Below are 20171 nucleotides of genomic sequence, written 5' to 3'. Positions count from 1 at the left end.
TTCCGTTCTAACGGATCGCTGGTGTGTAGTACTCACCACCTTGTTACCTTCTGGTAGCTGCAGGGGGTGGCGGCTGGTGCTGCGGGAGTGAGCGGTCGCCATCGGGGGCTATGCGATCATCACCCTCAGGAGCTAATGGTGTCCTGTCAGCGGGAGCAGGAGCCATTAACTCTTCAGGAAGTTGGTTCCTGCTCCTTCCCACGAAGCAGGGAGGCTGTTGCCAACTTAGTATGTGAGTTACTTCCTCCATCAGTCTTTTGCTGTGAGTTCCTCCCTGATGGTTGAGGTACACTACTGCTGTTGCATTGTCTGAACGGATCTGAACTGGTCTTCCTTGTAGAATGTCCTTTGCCTGAACCAGAGCCATATATATGGCCCTTATTTCCAACAGATTTATTGGCAGGCAACTTTCCCTTGTGGTCCATTTTCCCTGGAACCAAACATTTTGGAACACTGCTCCCCAGCCCTGAAGACTGGCATCCGTTGTCAGTACTTGCCAATCTGCTATCCTAAAGGGTCTCCCCTTGTCTAGATGGTCCGTCTGTAGCCACCAGGCTAGTGACCTTTTTACGCTTACTGGAAGCTTTATCATCTGTCTTTTTATTGTCTGATGTGTTCCATTCCATCTGGTTAGAATGAGGTACTGTAGGGGTCTGGAGTGGAATTGTGCGTATTCCACCATGTCGAATGTTGACACCATCAGACCCATCACTCGCATTGCTGCATGGACTGATACTATCTGACTGTGCAACATTTCCTGAGTCATTACCTGCACCTTGGATATCTTTTTCCCAGGTAAGATAATTCTTTGTAAACTTGAATCCAATATGGCCCCCAAGTGAACCATCCGTTGTGATGGACTCAGACGACTTTTCCCAATTTATGAGCCATCCGTGTCTTTGTAGACAAGCTATTGTCTGTTGGAGATGGCTCAAGAGCAATTCCTGGGTTTGTGCCAGGATTAAAAGATCGTCAAGGTATGGAAAAATTCTTATCCCCTGCTTGCGGAGATAAGCTGCCATAACCACCATAATTTTGGTAAATACCCTGGGGGCTGTTGCTAGCCCAAAGGGCAAAGCCTGGAACTGAAAATGTTGCTGGAGGATAGCAAACCTGAGGTAACACTGATGGGACCGTGCTATGGGCACATGCAGGTAAGCATCCTGTACATCCAGAGATACCATGTAATCTCCTGGTTCCATGGCCAAAACTATGGAGCGTAACGTCTCCATGTGAAACTTTGGAACCCACATGTATTCGTTTAACCTCTGGAGATTGAGAATTGGTCGGAATGATCCATTTGGCTTCTGAATCAAAAATAGGTTGGAGTAAAATCCCAGTCCCCTTTGTGTCAGGGGTACCGGGATAATTACCCCAGACTGAAGCAATTTTTGAACTGCTTCTTGCAGAGCTCTGGCCTTCGACTCTATACGAGACGGGCTGGTGCAAAAAAAAAAAAAACCCATGTGGAGGCTGCTTCTTGAAAGGGAAACCATACCCTAGAGATACCACCTTCTGCACCCAAGCATCTGTCGTCGACTGCTGCCATGTGTGCGCAAAATGAAGGAGTCTGCCCCCAACCCTGGAATCCTCCAGGCGGAGGCCCGCACCCTCAAACAGATGGCTTCTGCTCTGGTTTGGAAACTGGCCGTCTGTTGGCCCACTGCTTCCTACCCCTAGCTGATTTATTGTACTGGGGTTGGTTAGAATCCACCTTTCCCTTTGATCTACCTGGTCATCGAAATGGCCGAAATTTCGAACCCCTCGGTTTAGGGCTATAACTAGCCGAAAACTTGACCTTTTTAGATTCTTTTTCCGATTCCAGAATATCTGTTAATTGCTTTCCGAACAGAATATTACCAGCGAAAGGCAATGCTTCAAGAGCTTTCTTGGATTCTGCATCCGCTTTCCAAGTACGTAGCCAAAATGCTCTACGAGCGGCTACCGTTGCTTTAGAAGCAATCGTACCCATATCAATTGCTGCTTCTTCCAAATATTGCGCAGCTTGTTTTATATAGCCTATATGAGACTCCTGCTCCCTGGTAGGTGCGGAGAAGCCATTTTTTAGTTCCTCCACCCATTCTACCATTGCTCTCGCCATCCAGGCTGAGGCCATGGCTGGCCTTACAACAGCCCCTGAGAGAGAATTTTTTTTTTTTTTCAAGAAACCATCTACTCTTCTATCTGTAACATCATTCAGTGAGGTAGACGGCAATTGTAAAATAGATTTACGCACAAGTCGTACAACATGTGTATCTACTTTAGGAGGAACGTCTCTCTTTGAACAGTCCGCAGCTGGAAAAGGATAGTAAGAATCCCATTTTTTCAGAATCTTATACTTCTTATTGGGTGTAACCTAAGGTCCTTCCATAATTTCCGTCAGATCTTCTGACTCTGGAAACTCGGTCCTAACTGTTTTTGGATGTTTAAACACAGGTGCTTTAGATTTTGACACTGCTTTGGCTGGTTCCTCCAGACATAGAATAGCATTCATGGCATCAATGAGCTCAGCTATATCCTCTGAGCTGAAACCCTCCGACTGATCATCATATGGGGTATTTGAATACACTGTTATCCTCATCTGTTGTGTCATCTTGTGTAGTTTGTAACATGGAAGTATCTACCCTGGTATCAATAGCCTGGCTACTTGTAGAAACTGTTGGCATCAAACCATAAGGAGGGTGCTGCATGTATGGGTTAATAGTGTAACCTATTCCCAGGGGTGGAACTGCAGGTGTTAATCTGTCCGCTATTGTAGACAAGGTCTGTGTGAACACACCCCATGGTGGCTCTACTGGTTGCTGAACCAGAACCTGCTTTTTAGTTTGCCGATACGCAAAGCAGTTTGCACATAACCCCTCATGAGTAAGATACTGTGCTATTCCATCCAAAATCCCTATTTTATAAGATAAGCATGTTAAAGGTGTAGGAGCCCCTGATAAAGTATCCTCGTCACTTTTGCCGCTCACAGACATGGTAAATAATCCGCTTTTACAAACCTAACACTTTCTGTGACTGAAAATCCCCTATATAGATATAGAAGTGATATCAAATCTGACCACAATCCGTGCACCTGACTTGAGGTTCAGAAACAATACTTGACAAACGTATAAAGTCAGCAATCACTCTAGCAGTCAGTCACATGTTAAATATTAGACATTGTCATATGAGAATATAATCAACCACCAAATACTTCTCCAGTACGTAGGATTACAATTACTGCATTTCTGTTTTTAAACAGCTATTACCACAAGTTTTTCAGACACGTTATGCAGAAAACAGTACTGTACAGCCTCATATGCATTATGTACCAGAATTAACCATTCGTACTAACAAGTAGATAGAATCTTAGTACTGTATAACCCTTAATCAATTAAAGTGGGATACAGGGAGACTTGCCCCATTTCCAGGATCGATCAATACGCCCGAAAGACGCTGAGTGGATTCAGACGCTACTAGTGTACACTGCCGCTCCGGTAACTGATGAGAGACACAGACGCTCAATGAAACGATGAGTGTATGCAGACGCTCCTATCTGCGACCCGCTCTCTGCGGCAATTCTAGTGTACACAACCACAGCGTTCTAAGCTGCGACCAAGTACCCTCGTGGTAGCATCTGAGAAGGAAGTGAGGTCATCAGTTCATGGATGGGAGACGCACGGAAACTGGTCATGAACTGGGGGGAGGGGCGACAAGGAGAGCGTCTGACTCCCCCTGCTGACAAACTCTAAGGATCGCGGCCTCAACCTAGTCCTGGCACCTATGATCCATAAAGCATAGCGCTGGAGCACTTAAGAGTGGCGGCGCGTCAGCCACTGTTTGTAGTCTCCTCCAACACAGTTGGAATGTGTCCGAATTCCCCTAGTAAGTGGAACCGATGCCTTACCTTCTCCCCATGCTCCGGCCATAGCCTGGTAACGTCTGCTGGACCTGCTAGAACATCTGACACAGACGCCCGCGAGACAGCACTAATACCCAGGGGTAAGCGTTGTTGTGACCCGGTGGAGAGTTGTTGGAGTGACTCTTTCTAGCATGCGTTTAAGACGCTGTTAAGAAAGATCACTCAAAACATAGTAAGACTATAAAAATAAAATCTTAGGGCTGCCTTAACAGCAGCCCTGTGACCATTGTCCGGCTGATGCCGCACCAAACAAAAAACTGATTTAACGGAGTCTGTGGGTGGGATTATATGGATGAGCCCGATGCATCCTGGGAGGCCAGAAAGCTTGTGACTGGTGCCATTTCCGCTGTCGCTCCGGCATATCCCAATGTTATCCTGTGGATAACCTGTGGACCCAGCCGGAGAAAATAGGATTTTGGTACTTACCAGGTAAATCCTTTTCTTTGAATCCATAGGGGGCACTGGAGTACTCTTGGGATATGGACGGTTTCCGTAGGAACAGGGCACTGAATATTTAAATTTAGAACACTCCATCCCTCCATATCCCCGAGTACCTCAGTGTTTTTTACTGAGCCGAACAGGAACTATAGAGAGGTTGACAATGGAGTATTACATATAACATAACGGACAACAACGAAGTTGACACATAACGTTACCGACAACTAAACAGTTGACACCATAACCAGCACTTGATAATTTGAACCAGTCGGTGAGAGTGTGTTACCATAAGATCCTCTGAACTTACCACAAACCAGGTAAAACTGCTCTGGGTGGGCATCCAGTGCCCCCTATGGATTCAAAGAAAAGGATTTACCTGGTAAGTACCAACATCCTATTTTCTTTTTCATCCACTAGGGGTCACTGGAGTACTCTTGGGACGTACCAAAGCTTCCCCCGTGGGCGGGAGAGCTGTTTGGCACCTGTTACACTAGGCGGCCAAAGCTAGATGCTGATGCCGCAAACGTATCAAACTTGTAAAAGCGCACAAACGTGTGCACTGAAGACCATGTAGCCGCACGGCAAAGCTGCGTCGTAGAAGCTCCACGACCAGCTGCCCATGAAGTTCCCACAGAACGTGTGGAATGAGCTGTTACTGATGTAGGCGGCTGTAACCTAGCATGAAGGTAAGCCTGACGTATGGTCAGTTTTATCCATCTGGATAAGGTCTGCTTAGACGCTGGCCAACCCATCTTGGCAGCATCATAGAGAACAAACGTATCCGTCTTACGAACTGTAGACGTTCGGGATACATAAACGCGTAATGCGCGTACCACATCCAGAGTTCCAGAATGTGCTGTTAACACAGGAACTACTATTGGTTGATTGATGTGAAAAGATGACACTACCTTTGGTAAGAAAGCGGGATTCGTCCGAAGTTCCGCTCTGTCATCATGAAACACCAAATACGGTGGCTTACATGACAAGGCACCCAAATCTGAAACACGCCTTGCCGAAGCTAAGGCTAGAAGAAAAATTGTTTTCCAAGTGAGAAACTTTATATCCACTTGCTGTAAGGGTTCAAATATGAAGACTGTAAGAAATCTAAAACCAGATTCAAGTCCCATGGCGCTGTAGGTGGAATGAATGGAGGCTGTACTCTGAGGACACCTTGCAGAAAAAAGTGTGTACCGACGGCAATAGAGCCAATAGTCTTTGAAAGTAAATTGACAACGCAGATACCTGCACCTTTAGTGTAGATAAACGCAGTCCTCCATCTAACCCCGTCTGTAGAAATAACAATAGACGGGATAACTTGAAAGATGATGTCGGAAACTTCCGAGTTTCACACCAACCTATATAGGCACGCCAAATTCTGTAATAATGAGCTGCCGTAACTGGCTTTCTAGCTCGTAACATGGTTGGTATAACAGATTCTGGAATGCCCTCTCTTCTTAAGAGGGCAGTCTCAACAGCCACCCCGTCAAACGCAGCCGCGCTAAATCGAGGTAAAGGAACGGACCCTGTTGTAACAAGTCCGGACGTAGAGGGAGCGGCCAAGGATCGTCTGCGAGTAGTCCGCGGAGATCCGAGAACCAAGCTCTCCAAGGCCAATGAGGCGCCACTAGTATGACTGTGACAGACTCTCTTTTGATCCGTTTTAGCACCAGAGGGAGCAGCGGAAACGGTGGAAACAGATACACGAGGCTGTAAGGCCACGCGACGGTGAGAGCATCCACCGCCACTGCCTCTGGATCTCTCGTTCTGGACACATACTGGAGCGTTTGGTGATTGTGTCGAGACGCCATCAGGTCCACCTGAGGATAACCGCTGAACCAACATGTGAAACACTTCTGGATTTAATGCCCATTCTCCTGGATGAAAATCCCGACGGCTGAGATAATCCGCTTCCCAGTTGTCCACTCCCGGAATGAACACTGCCGACAATATCACCTGGTGGTATTCCGCCCAATTTAGGATTCGAGCTACTTCCCGCATTGCCATGCGGCTTCTCGTTCCTCCTTGTTTGTTGATGTATGCGACCGCCGTCGCATTGTCTGACTGCACCTGGACAGTGTGAGACCGAAGCATGTGCACTGCTTGTCGTAGCGCACTGTAAATTGCGCGGAGTTCCAGGACATTTATAGACAGCAATCTTTCGTGATCCGCCCAGAGACCCTGGAGCTGACAATTTTGAACTACAGCTCCCCAACCTCTGAGACTGGCGTCCGTCGTTAGAATTATCCAATTCCAGCCGCCGAACAGTTTCCCTGCGGTTAAATTGTGTTCCTTGAGCCACCAGAGCAGAGACACCCTTGCCCTTGGCGACAACCTCACCCTGTGGTGAATCTGCAGATGCGAGCCCGACCACTGTGCGAGCACATCCAGTTGAAATGGACGCAAGTGAAATCTTCCGAACTGAAGCGCTTCGAAAGCCGCCATTATTGTGCCTAAGAGGCGAATGCACAAATGTACCGAGACTGTGCGTGGCTTGAGCACTAATTGTACCAGATGGCGTATAATCTGTACTTTCTGTTGTGATAGGTAAATTCTTTGATTGACCGTATCGAAAATCATACCTAGGAATTGAAGGCGTTGAGACGGAATTAGATGTGATTTCTTGAAGTTGACAATCCAACCGTGGTGAACCAGTACATTGTACGTTAGCAGCGCATGTTGGAGAAGTATCTGTTGAGACGGGGCTTTGATGAGCAGATCGTCTAAATACGGAACTATTGTCACTCCCAGGGATCTGCGATGAGCTATCATCACAGACATCACTTTGGTAAATACCCGAGGCGCTGACGATAGGCCAAACGGTAGAGCCTGAAACTGGTAATGGTTGTGGCGTATTGCAAACCGCAAGAATCTCTGATGAGGCTGCCAAATCGGAATGTTTAAGTACGCACCCTTGAGATCTAGCGCAATCATGAATTCCTTTGGCTCTAAACCCGCAATCACTGAACGCAGAGATTCCATCTTGAATCTGTAGTAAGTTACGTACTGATTGAGACCCTTTAAGTTCAATATTGGTCTGACTGAGCCATCCGGCTTCGGTACCACAGACAGACTGGAATAATAACCCTGACCCTGTTGGTGTACAGGGACCGGAATCAAAACTGCTGAATCCAGTAGGGACTGAATGGCAATTTGCAGAACCGCCCTCTTGTCGTCCGACAGAGGCAATCCTGTCTTGAAAAACCGCAGTGGCGGAAGACAGTCGAACTCTATTTTGTAACCTTTTAACACTAAATTGCGGATCCACCCATCCGCGGATGTCTGGAACCACGCCAACTGGAACGTCTGAAGGCGTGCTCCCACAATCGGAGAACCGAGATGGGCTGGTAGCCAGTCATGCCACTGGCTTGTCGGTAACCTTAGCGTCCTGACGACTTGTGTTGGTTTGTTGGAAACCACGTCCACGTCTACCAGGCGTGGCTGTGCCTCTGCCACGTCCTCGAAAGGACTGAGGTCTAAAGGATTTGAACGAAGGTCCAGAGTACCTCCTTCTTGATACCGGTGGAGGCAATGGTAAGAAAACAGACTTTCCTCCTGTAGCCTCAGAAATCCATGTGTCCAATTCAGGACCAAACAACTTCTTGCCATCGTAAGGTAACGCCTCTATACCTCATTTGACCTCTGCCTCCGCTTGCCAAGAACGCAGCCAGAGTGCTCGTCGTGCCGTAACTAGAGACGATGAAATACGAGAAGTGAGCTGACAGACGTCAGTAGAAGCTGTACAGAGATACTCCGCAGCCTCACACATTTGATCAGCAAGAAGTATAAGGTGTTCGTCATGTAAGGCAGACTTAAGTTCTGTTATCCATACGATGAGCGCCTTAGTGACCCAGATACCAACCAAGCCAGGTCTCAGCAGCACTCCTGCTGCTACATACATGGACTTTAGCATAGTTTCTATTTTGCGATCTGAAGGGTCTTTAAGCGTAGTAGCCGCTGGCACTGGTATGGTTAATTTCTTTGTAAGCTTCGACACTGACGAATCAACTATTGGTGGATTCTCCCATGTACCTGTCACAGAGTCTGGAAACGGGTAACTAGACTTAAATCTGCGAGGTATAGAAAACAGTTTATCTGGAGTCTGTCGTGTTTCTACTAACATCTTATTAAGAGACTCCGACACAGGAAAACTTATTGGAGTTCTTTGTCGTTTAGTAAATACGACCTGATCATTTGTGAGAGGCTCCTCAGTTTCTGTAAACTTCAGAGACTGACGCACCGCTCTGATGAGATTATCAATACCTGAGCTGTTAAAATCCTCACTATCTGACTCCACTTCGCCCTCCTCAACCTCATCTTGTGCCGTGAGGTCTGGCATGGAATAGTCAGAATGCAACATAGCAGAAACTGGTAAATCATAAGACATATGAAATTTATCCCGTCTACCCAAAATGGATTTGGACATTTCGCAAGGCTGAGACGCCTCCGGTAGTTCTGGCGGTCTCACCCTAGACTCAGATCTTGCTGCTTCCCGCTCTTGTCGAGCGGCGGTCAATTCTGATTGCAACCCAGCCAGTACATTAGCTAGCATTTCCCATGGAGGGTCCAGGGAGGAAATTGGCTTTAAAACCGGAGCAGAATTTTTATTCGGAACCGAATCCACAAAACATACTGTACATGTGGTAGATCCATCCGGTAACACACTGCCACAGACTTTGCAATTATGCTTTTTAGTTTTTGCTGGTGCCTTACTCATTATGGCGACAGACAATACAATACACCAAAACAGACACTTGCACGACTCAGTAAAATATTACTAAGGAGTCTCTCTATATATATATATCTGGCCAAGTGCAGTACACGTGGCCAGTACTATGAAATGTGATCCCAAATTCCCACTAACACCCCTGCGCCTCCGGTGGAGTAGAGATGTAGTACTGGAACGTTCTGGAATCACAGCAGGAAGACACAGGAAGCATGGTTAAAATGGCTGCCATGCTCACACATATAATCACAGTGCAGGGTAAAGTGCCATTTATATGAAATCCTGTGCAAATAACCCTGCAGCCTAGCATACTGCTGTTGCTGCAGGTTTACCCTCTTATGCCGCTGTATTGCCCCCTCTGTGTAAATAACCCTGCTGTTACCTAATCACCGTGCTGTAATGCCCCCCCTCCCCCCTGCATGCTCCGTTTCGGATGCAGAGCGGCCGGGCAGCGCAGCGTGTGGGGCCGCCAGCGGGAGCCGGGTAGCGGGACGCGCAGTGACAGAGAGCGCTGTGAGCAGCGGCCGTGCAGCGGTGAGGGCCGGAGCAGCGGCGGCGGCCGTCTGCAGAGGGATCCCGGCGTCAGTAACAATGTCCCCACACATCGGGGCGGCAGCTGAACGCCCCGTTCACATACCTGGACTCCTGCAGCTTGTGATGAGGCTCCGACGGGGCTTCTCTGCAAGCGCCGGCCAGCCTGTGCAGGAGATCTGTGTGGCTGTGAGGGTGCTCATTCAGTGAGGACCGACACGCCACTGCTGCTATTAGCAGCTTGCACTATCCCTGACCCTGCCTTTTGGAAGGGGGAAAGGGATGTGAAAAAAGAAAAGCTTAAAACAAAAATTATTCAAAAGAATTGTGGACCCAGCCACATTGACCTGTTGCTACTTCGAGCACAGAAAAAACAATGAGGTACTCGGGGATATGGAGGGGTGGAGTGTTCTAAATTTAAATATTCAGTGCCCTGTTCCTACGGAAACTGTCCATATCCCAAGAGTACTCCAGTGACCCCTAGTGGATGAAAAATAAAATGTTATATGCTTCACAAACAGTGTGGTATGGTACGTTGACACCGATATGTTGACCTGCTCAACTACTGACAAACCGTCCCTGGCGGTCTTTTACCCTGCTACTGGTGGCTGCAGCTGCTCCAGTGACAGTCACATAGTGGTGAGACCTCTGATGGACCATCCGTATTTCCCTCCATCCTTAACCCTCCCATATTGCCTTATTAAAAGGGGCAGACTAGAAAAGAACCACTTGGCCTATTTGCCATCAAATTCTGTGTTTCTGTTACCCTTAACCTCCCCTTTGCTGGAGCCTAACCTTCAGCATTCTTAGGATGTCAACAAGGTTAACGGTCAATCATAAGACTGGATACTTTCCTAAAGTACACATGTGAATAGCCACATTTCATTATTACTTGTATTATTAGGAAGAGTCTTTTAGAAACTGGACAAGAAAGCGTTGTAAAACTGTCTTTATTGGATGTCTGAAGTACCATTACAAATAAACCACTTTATAAAATGGCAATTGTCACAGTACAGAGATAGACCATTAGATCTGAGCGTGACCCACACGTCCCCTGTGAGAAAAGCCTTGTATTTGTCACACAGCTCCTATACCCCAGAATTGTGTACTGCATTTCATTACATTAATAATTTCAGCACAGCATTGAAGGAGGTGAGATTTTCACAAGATTTCATCCATTTTTGGACATTTGCTGGGATGGCGGTGGTGTTTCCAGATTGCTGAATGGCACACCAAGTGACTATATCTGCTATGGTCAGTTCAGAGCCTACCAGCCAGGGGGACTTCCCTAGCGCAGAGTTCATGGCCCGCAGAACAGCAGCTCTCTCCTTATTGCTCCCTTCCCTGAACTGAAAGATGGCGGTATCCACCCAGCTGTCAATCAGCGTGGCAGTGACTGCATTATACACATTTCCCAACAACGAGAACAGGAACCTGGCTATATTGCCTTCTCCCTCTATTGGACACATGTTTTGAATGCTGAATTTCATCTGTGGCTTAGGCACTGCAAAATAAAGGAGAAAAATCTTTTAACGTGTGAAAATTATTATTATTTTGTTAATTCTAGAATTGTCACCAAAATAACCTGTACTGGTGTTGGGGGAGCAAGTTGTTCGCTCCATTCATTTATATAGTTCCATGGAAGCACACTGCTGTTTTCTTTACCAATTTCCCTCACTGCAAATGGTGGTAGAGACTGAGCCAGGTTAACCCATTAACAGCCTAAAAGATTACTCAAGGATGGATATAAATAATGACAGCCCATTAAAATTGATATAATCACTACGTTCTGTACCGTCTCAGACATGCATGTGCAGTGAGAGCTGCGTCCCCCTTCATATGGCTGGTCCCTGCACTGAGCGATGTGACAACTCCGCCAGAGAGGACAGGGGACCTGCTGGGAACGGGGTAAGTATACAGCTGTGGGAGTCAGATATACTAGTACAGAATAACAGGGATTCAGGATTCCCCTCCCCCTCATGCAATTAATTATTTTAAATGTATATTGTTCTGGGTATGTGTATTAATTAACCAGATTATTATTTTGTTCTTATTAAACGCGTGGCTACAACACCTGCAGCACACAAGAGTTTCTCATACGTCCTAGAGGATGCTGGGGTCATCATAGAACCATGGGGTATAGATGGGATCCACAGGAGACATGGGCACTGGACTTTGAAAGGGTGTGAACTGGCTCCTCCCTCTATGCCACTCCTCCAGACTCCAGTTTTAGAATTGTGCCCAGTGAGACTGGACGCACTACAGGGAGCTCTACTGAGTTTCTCTGAAAAATACTTTTTTGTTAGGTTTTTTTTATGTTCAGGGAGGCTGCTGGCGACAGTCTCCCTGCTTCGTGGGACTTAGGGGAGAGAAGTATGACCAACTTCCAGTGAGTTCAAGGGCTCTGCTTCTGGCTACAGGACACCATTAGCTCCTGAGGGTGCTGATCGCTGGGTACGCCTAGATGCTCACTCCCGCAGTCGGCCGTCACCCCCTTTCAGAGCCAGAAGTCTCAAGACAGGTGAGTAACCGAAGAAAAGAAGACTTCAGCTTCACCGACGGCATTTTCTGAGGTACCGCGCAGCGGGAAGACGCTGCGCGCCGAGCTCCCACACACAGCACCACAGGGTGCAGGGCGCGGGGGGGCGCCCTGGGCAGCTAAAATCATCCTCATTACTGCGAAGAGGGGACATTAGTGCCATGGCACTGTCCTAACCCCCGCCAGTATAAATATCAGAAAAAGCGGGACAGAAGCGCGCCATTAAGGGGGCGGAGCTTCTTCCTCACAGCGCCATTTCCTCTCCGCAGGCTGCAGAGACGCTGGTCCTCCTCACACTGACAAGTACTAGGGGTACAAAACGGGGAGGAGGCAGGTCAATTGGTGCAATATATATGTGATAGTAAAAGCGCTTTAGGTCTGAGGCAATTTCTTGGTGATTTCAGACCCATTGATTTAGCGCTGGGTTGTGAGCTGGCAAATCCCCTCTGTGTCTCTCTGACAGACTATACTGTGGGTCTGTCCCCTATATGCCCGGTGTGTCTGTGGGTGTTTGGTGCACGTGTGTCGACATGTCTGAGGCTGAAGGCTCTTCCCAGGAAGGGACACAAACGGCTGCGGGAGTGACCTTGTCGGCACCGCCGACGCCGGAATGGGTAAATGTGTTGAACGCCTTGAATGCTAATGTGGCTCTTATTAGTAAGAGGCTAGATAAGTCTGAGTCTCAGACCCAGGCATGGAAGAAATCTGTAGAAGATATATGTTATTGCAAAGTCAGGTCCCCTCAGGGTCGCAGAAACGTACGCTGGCCCAGTTGGCAGACACTGATACCGACAAGGACTCTGATTCCAGTGTCGACTATAGCGATTCCAGATTAGATCCAAAATTGGCAAAGAGCATTCAGTACATGATTGTGGCGGTTAAAGAGGTAAAAAGGGTCTGTATGTATAAGGAAAGGAAACCTGAAGTGACGTTTCCTCCCTCTCATGAACTGAACACGCTATTTGAAAAAGTCTGGGAAGGTCCTGACAAAAAGTTCCCAAAAGGCCCCGTCACGTTGGTCTAAAAAGGTGGCTCTCCCGTCACCTGACACGGCGGACCTTAAGGATCCTGCGGATCGTAAACAAGAAACTACGTTAAAGTCCATCTATGCGACCACAGGTACGCTACTCAGACCTGTCATTGCGTCTGTGTGGGTAAGTAGTGCTATCGAAAAGTGGGCAGACAACTTGTCTTCTGAAATAGATACCCTAGATAGGGACAGCATCCTCTTAACGCTGGGTTATATCAAGGACGCTGCAGCATACCTTAAGGAAGCTGCGAGAGATATTGGTCTTTTGGGATCAAAGGCCAATGCCATGGCAGTCTCAGCTAGACGAGCGTTGTGGATTCACCAATGGAATGCCGATTCCAAGAAAAGTATGGAGTCTCTACCATATAAAGGTAAGGCCTTATTTGGTGACGGCTTTGATGATTTGGTATCTACGGGTAAGTCATCCTTTTTGCCTTATGTTCTTCCACAACAAAAGACAACGCATCACTATCAGATGCAGTCCTTTCGGCCCAATAAATACAGAAAGGGCCGAGGTTCTTCCTTCCTTGCTACTAGAGGAAGGGGAAGAGGTAAACGATCACCAGCCTTGTCAGGCTCCCAGGAGCAGAAGTGCTCCCAGGCTTCTGCCAATTCCACCGCATGACGTTGGGGCTCCTATGCGGGAGTCCGCACCGGTGGGGGCACGTCTCAAACTCTTCAGTCAGTTTTGGGTTCGTTCAGACCTAGACACATGGGTTTTACAAATAGTATCCCAAGGGTACACGCTGGAGTTTCAAGACGTTCCCCCTCGCCGGTTTTTAAAATCGGCCTTACCAGCTTCTCTTCCGGACAGGGAGGTAGTTTGCGACGCAATACAAAAGTTGTGTCAAAATCAAGTTATCGTCAGGGTTCCCCAGTCGCAAAGACCAATCCTAAACCTGAAATCCCTAAATTTCTACCTAAAGAAATTCAAATTCAAGATGGAGTCTCTCCGAGCAGTGATCTCCAGTCTGGAGGAAGGGGATTTTATGGTGTCGGTGGACATAAAAGGATGCCTACTTACATGTTCCCATTTATCCTCCGCATCAGGCTTACCTGAGGTTTGCAATTCAGGATTGTCATTGCCAATTTTAAATGTTGCCGTTTGGTGAAAATCCTCGGAGCCGTGGACAGACCAAAGTGATGGCGGAGATGATGGTTCTCCTTCGCAAGCAAGGAGTCACGATTATCCCATACTTGGACGATCTCCTGATAAAGGCGAGATCCAGGGACCAGTTGGTGCAAAACGTTGCACTCTCCCTGACAGTTCTTCAGCAACATGGTTGGCTCCTAAACTTGCCAAAATCACAGTTGATTCCAATGACGCGGTTGTCATTTTTGGGAATGATATTGGACACAGAACTACAGAGAGTCTTTCTTCCAGTGGACAAGGCTCTGGAACTTCAGAGTCTGGTCAAACAAATTCTGAAACCAGCAAGAGTGTCAATCCATCAATGCATTCGGTTGCTGGGGAAGATGGTTGCGGCCTACGAGGCCATTCAGTTTGGCAGGTTCCATGCCAGAGTGTTCCAGTGGGATCTGTTGGACAAGTGGTCCGGGTCCCACCTACACATACACCGGAGGATAATCCTGTCTTCCAAGACCAGGGTCTCACTCCTGTGGTGGCTGCATAGCTCTCACCTTCTAGAGGGGCGCAGGTTCGGGATACAGGACTGGATCCTGGTGACCACGGATGCAAGCCTTTGAGGCTGGGGGCAGTCGCAATGGGAGAAAACTTCCAAGGAAGATGGTCAAGTCAAGAAATTTGTCTCCACATAAATGTTCTGGAGTTAAGGGCCATTTACAACGGCCTTCTGCAAGCGGATCATCATCTCGATATCTGCCTTAACTGATCCAGTCAGACAATGTAACAGCAGTAGCGTACATAAACCGTCAGGGCGGAACAAAAAGCAGAGTGGCAATGGCAGAAGCCACAAGGATTTTCCGCTGGGCGGAAAAGCATACAAGCGCTCTGACAGCGATCTTCGTTCCAGGAGTGGACAACTGGGAAGCAGACTTCCTCAGCAGATACGATCTCCATCCAGGAGAGTGGGGCCTCCACAAAGAAGTCTTCGCAGAGGTGACAAGTCGTTGGGGAGTTCCTCAAGTAGACATGATGGCATCTCGTCTCAACAAGAAGCTTCAGAGATATTGTTCCAGGTCAAGGGACCCTCAAGCAATTGCAGTGGATGCACTGGTGACACAGTGGGTGTTTCAGTCGGTGTATGTATTCCCTCCACTTCCTCTCATTCCAAAGGTTCTAAAGATCATAAGAAGAACAGAGATCCGGGCGATCCTCATTGTCCCAGACTGGCCAAGGAGGGCTTGGTATCCAGATCTTCAGGAATTACTCATAGGAGATCCCTGGCCTCTTCCTCTGCGCGAGGAACGGTTACAACAGGGGCCGTGAGTGTATCAGGACTTACCGCGGCTACGTTTGACGGCATGGCGGTTGAGCGCAAAATCCTAGCCCGTAAGGGTATGCCCAGTGAAGTCATTCCCACACAGGCCAGAAAAGGGGTAACATCGAAACATTACTACCGTATTTGGAGAAAATATGTTTCTTGGTGTGAATCCAAGGGGGCTCCTACGGAAGAGTTTCGGCTAGGACGTTTTCTCAATTTTCTACAAGCAGGTGTGGATGCGGGCCTAAAATTGGGCTCAATTAAGGTACAGATTTCGGCCTTATCGGTTTTCTTTCAGAAACAATTGGCCTCCCTTCCAGAAGTTCAGACTTTCGTGAAAGGCGTGTTGCACATCCAACCTCCGTTTATGCCTCCAGTGGCACCATGGGATCTTAATGTGGTTTTGCAGTTCCTTCAATCACATTGCTTTGAACCTTTACGGACGGTGGAGTTGAAATTCCTCACTTGGAAAGTGGTCATCCTGTTGGCCTTGGCATCTGCAAGGCGGGTGTCTAGTTAGCGGCCTTGTCTCACAAGAGCCCTTATTTGATCTTCCATGAAGATAGAGCTGAATTGAGGACATGACAACAATTTCTACCGAAGGTGGTTTCCTCTTTCCACATGAACCAACCTATTGTGCTGCCTGTGGCTACTGACGCCTTCGCCGAGTCAAAATCTCTGGATGTGGTCAGAGCTTTGAAGATTTATGTCACCAGAACGGCTCAGATTAGGAAAACAGAGGCTCTGTTTGTCTTGTATGCTCCCAACAAGGTTGTGTGTCCTGCTTCCAAGCAGACCATTGCATGCTGGATCTGTGACACGATTCAGCATGCTCATTCCACGGCTGGATTGCCGTTACCGGAATCGGTGAAGGCCCAGTCTACTAGAAAGGTGGGCTCATCCTGGGCGGATGCCCGGGGGATCTCGGCATTGCAACTTTGCCGAGCAGCTACTTGGTCGAGGTCAAACACATCTGCAAAGTTCTACAAGTTTGACACCTTGGCCGATGAAGACCTTAAGTTTGGTCAATCGGTGCTGCAGAGTCTTCCGCACTCTCCCGCCCGTTCTAGAGCTTTGGTATAACCCCGCGGTTCTATGATGACCCTAGCATCCTCTATGATGTATGAGAAAATTGGATTTTAATACCTACCGGTAAATCCTTTTCTCTTAGTCCGTAGAGGATGCTGGGCGCCCGTCCCAGTGCGTACTGTATCTGCAGTTATTAGTTGTGCTTCCACACATGTTGTGTTACGTTATCGTCAGCATGTTGCTGCAATTGTTCATGCCGTTGGCTTGTGTTCTGTTGAATGCCACTTTCTGCGGTATGGTTGAGGTGTGAGCTGGTATGAATCTCACCTTAGTTTAACAATAAATCCTTTCCTCGAAATGTCCGTCTCCCTGGGCACAGTTCCTATAACTGGAGTCTGGAGGACGGGCATAGAGGGAGGAGCCAGTTCACACTCTTTCAAAGTCTTAAAGTGCCGTCCCGTCTATACCCCATGGTTCTATGATGACCCCAGCATCCTCTACGGACTAAGAGAAAAGGATTTACCGGTAGGTATTAAAATCCTATTTTTACCCAATCTGTGCTAAGCAAGATCTTAACAAGCAAGTAAATCCACGCCAGGACATTAAAAGGGAAATCACTTATTTTCCTGCTTCCCATGGCTAACACTTGCCTATTTCCACGGACATGCTGTTTTAAGCATTAATCGCTGTATTGATGTCAAAGAACAAACTTCTCCTATAACATCCTACAATAGTGTAGTAATGTTGATGGACTTGTGTACAGACTCTATGCATTCCCAGTAGATTTCATGGTCTCCTGTCTCCATATGGTTGGTTAAGCCAATCAGCTCCTGTCATTTTTCAAACCTGTAATGATTGGCTGGTTCATTGTAACTGTGCATTTATCACTGCTTTATCACTTCTCCAGGCTTAGTATATCTGCGCCTCAGAGTCTGGGCCTAATTCAGCAATCCTTTGCAATGCAAATGCAGGAAGAGGTGCATACCACCTCCTTCCTGCATTTGCGTTCACACCTGTGACGAACATCGTGACCATCAGTCACGATGTTCATTTGTGATGGCAGGCTAAATAAGCCTGAGCTTACTCAGGATTGCAATCGCAGGTGACTTTGCGAGGCCAAGGAAACTGTGTCAACTCCTGAAAAGTGGGGGCAACACGCCCCAGTTTCCGACAACGCTGGCCGCCTCCATCCCTCCCCCGTCCGCATCCCTGTGAGGCGATCGCAGGACCAGCACATGCGCAGTTCCCAACCATCAGGTAGGATCGATACTGTGTTTCTAATATTCTGAAGCACTATGGGATAGATATACTAAAGATTCAAAAAACATACAAGGTTCTCTATTGCATTCTGGAAAATGATAGACAGGATTTGGTTGCTAGGGGCAATACCACCAACTTGGGTGTTTTAGAAGCTTTAATAAATCTACCCCTATGGGACGATCATGGGGAGATATTTTACTATAGAACCCCTATATGTACATTACTAATGCTTTACTGAAGACCGCAACACGGTTATTTCACACCAAATCAACACAGGTTTCCAACTGACAGTTATAGATTGTAATGAAATTTGGAATATTAAATGCTGCCATGGGTGTAAAGAAAACCCCCAAATCTTAGGCAGTGTACATATCAGGCAAAGATTTTGGGGGTTTCTTTACACCAATGGCTGCATTTATTACACCAAATTTCATTACAGTCTGAAACCTGTGTTGATTTGGTGTGAAATAACCAAAGTCTCATCTAGCTCAACATAATGCCAGAGTTTATACGTCTTGCTCTTGATCTGGGAATTCCCTGTCACTTACCGTCTTTCCAGATGAGAGTAAATCCAAGCTGATAGTCCTGCCGGGACTTCTTATTGACCTGCTCCCCAAAGCACTTCAGCAGCGGTTCTGGAATGTGGGCGACAGAGGAATGTGTGTGCACTGCAGACAGCACCTGGTACTGTTCACACAGCAGATTGTGTAGGATCAGCAGGGAAAGTGGCGGCACTGATGGATTCGCATTGATAACAATATCTCTCAGCGCACCGTAGTCCTGAATGTGAGAAATGATTACAACTGTTACAATTAAACTTTATCTATCTTTTACAGCTCTGCTTTTGCAAAGTGATAAAAAATAGCCTTCCCCACCCAAAAACAAAATAAGGCTTATAAAAGGAGACCATTTTCCCAGCTCAGTCGCAACAACCAAATCCTATATAATAAAAGAGCTGTTGGCGCTGACATTACTATTATGTTGTTCCGTCATTTTGACGGGCTGGTAACTGGTAAGCAATAATAAAACGGCCATCAAGGAGAGATAAGCCAGAAACCAACGGATGTAAAGAGAAAATAAATAAAATCCGTTCTATTAATATCAGAGCCTACCTGTAATGCTCTCTAATATGGTGAGCAAACTGAGTGCAAAAAGCCTAATTAAGACGCCTTTCACTGCCCACTCTCCTGTTAAAGTAAATTAAAAGAAATGCGGGGCCACTTAAAAGCAGACCCACAAAATGGTGCCCGCTCCTGCCGTCACCAAACTGAAACTGGCTTGTTGTGGCTGGGTGCAGGGTATAGTGGATAGGGAGTATGGGGCTGCTGGGAAAAATTCTGTAACTATTTGCTGCCCAGACTTTAACCTCTCTAGGCTATACCCAGTGGATGAAGAATAAAGACTAACGGTCAACACTATCCTTATATTATCACAGAAGACTATGTGAATAAAGCAATAGCACAGGAACCTCCATCCAGATATCAGCAAATTGCGTACGGTCTTATGTACAGAAGCACGCACAAATGTGGTCTGGCTACTGAATTGGTCATATCTTTCTAATTTGGACAGCCATGTGTGTGACCAATCCGAACAGAGGAGCCGCCACCCTGGTGGACGAATCGATCCACACATGGCCATCCTTATTTATCCTGTAGTCAGAGTGCTAAGGACATGTATGGGATAAGCAGAAAAGCCTGGACTGTTCCTGCACCCATATACTGTTTCCAGTCTCCCAGGACCACCCATTGTGTACAGTTGTAGTGGTACTTTTTAAACTGGTTTCTTTTAATGAAGTTAGTGTCCCGAGGGTTAGCATGCCACTATTTTGTTACTAACAGAATATATTGCATATATATGCACTGGAAGATGTAAACTGGTGGCAGTAATGATATACCTTTCCAAGTATAGAGTCCAGGTCTGCCTTGCAGGAGGCTGGAGCAGCCCTCTCATCTGCCTGAATGATGTCCGTCACATCAAGATCTGCATCCGGAGTCTGGATCATCTTTGAGAGCCCATCGACCGCAGCCTTGAGTTCATAGAGTCGTTTTAAAATGTCTTCTTGTCTGGACTCAAAAGCTTGAAGTGTTGGGTCAGCTCCCTCCTGTGGTATAAATACAGCTTTCATTAGCTAACAGTCCATCTATCTTAAATAAAAGCACACAAAACGGGGTTGTAGTCACAAACTGCTGAATTACTTTTGTCTTCTGTTCATCATGAGGCTCAAATGCATCTTATAAACCCACAATTGTTGTGTTTAAAACCATTCTTACTACAGATGTCTCCTCATACCCTTTTACTATGGTCACACCAAACAT

The 20171-nt window shown here is 47.1% G+C and overlaps 1 protein-coding gene across 2 annotated transcripts in view; it reads right to left on the bottom strand.

Annotated features, from left to right (window-relative positions):
* Positions 1–10527: 10527 nt before the first annotated feature.
* The window catches only part of AIMP2 (aminoacyl tRNA synthetase complex interacting multifunctional protein 2), a 47883-nt gene continuing 38239 nt past the window's right edge, over positions 10528–20171 (bottom strand). For both annotated transcript variants that reach the window (XM_063934477.1, XM_063934478.1), the window contains exons 2-4: positions 19751–19957; positions 18405–18636; positions 10528–11097 (exon numbers count right to left, since the gene is read on the bottom strand). In XM_063934477.1, the coding sequence (XP_063790547.1) occupies positions 10712–11097; positions 18405–18636; positions 19751–19957 (825 nt within the window). In that variant the 3' untranslated portion in view covers positions 10528–10711. The remainder of the gene's footprint in view (positions 11098–18404; positions 18637–19750; positions 19958–20171) is intronic.

This window comes from Pseudophryne corroboree, chromosome 7 (genome assembly GCF_028390025.1).
Source record: "Pseudophryne corroboree isolate aPseCor3 chromosome 7, aPseCor3.hap2, whole genome shotgun sequence".
NCBI classification, from domain to species: Eukaryota; Metazoa; Chordata; class Amphibia; order Anura; family Myobatrachidae; genus Pseudophryne; species Pseudophryne corroboree.
This window is presented reverse-complemented; position numbering and strand designations above follow the sequence as displayed.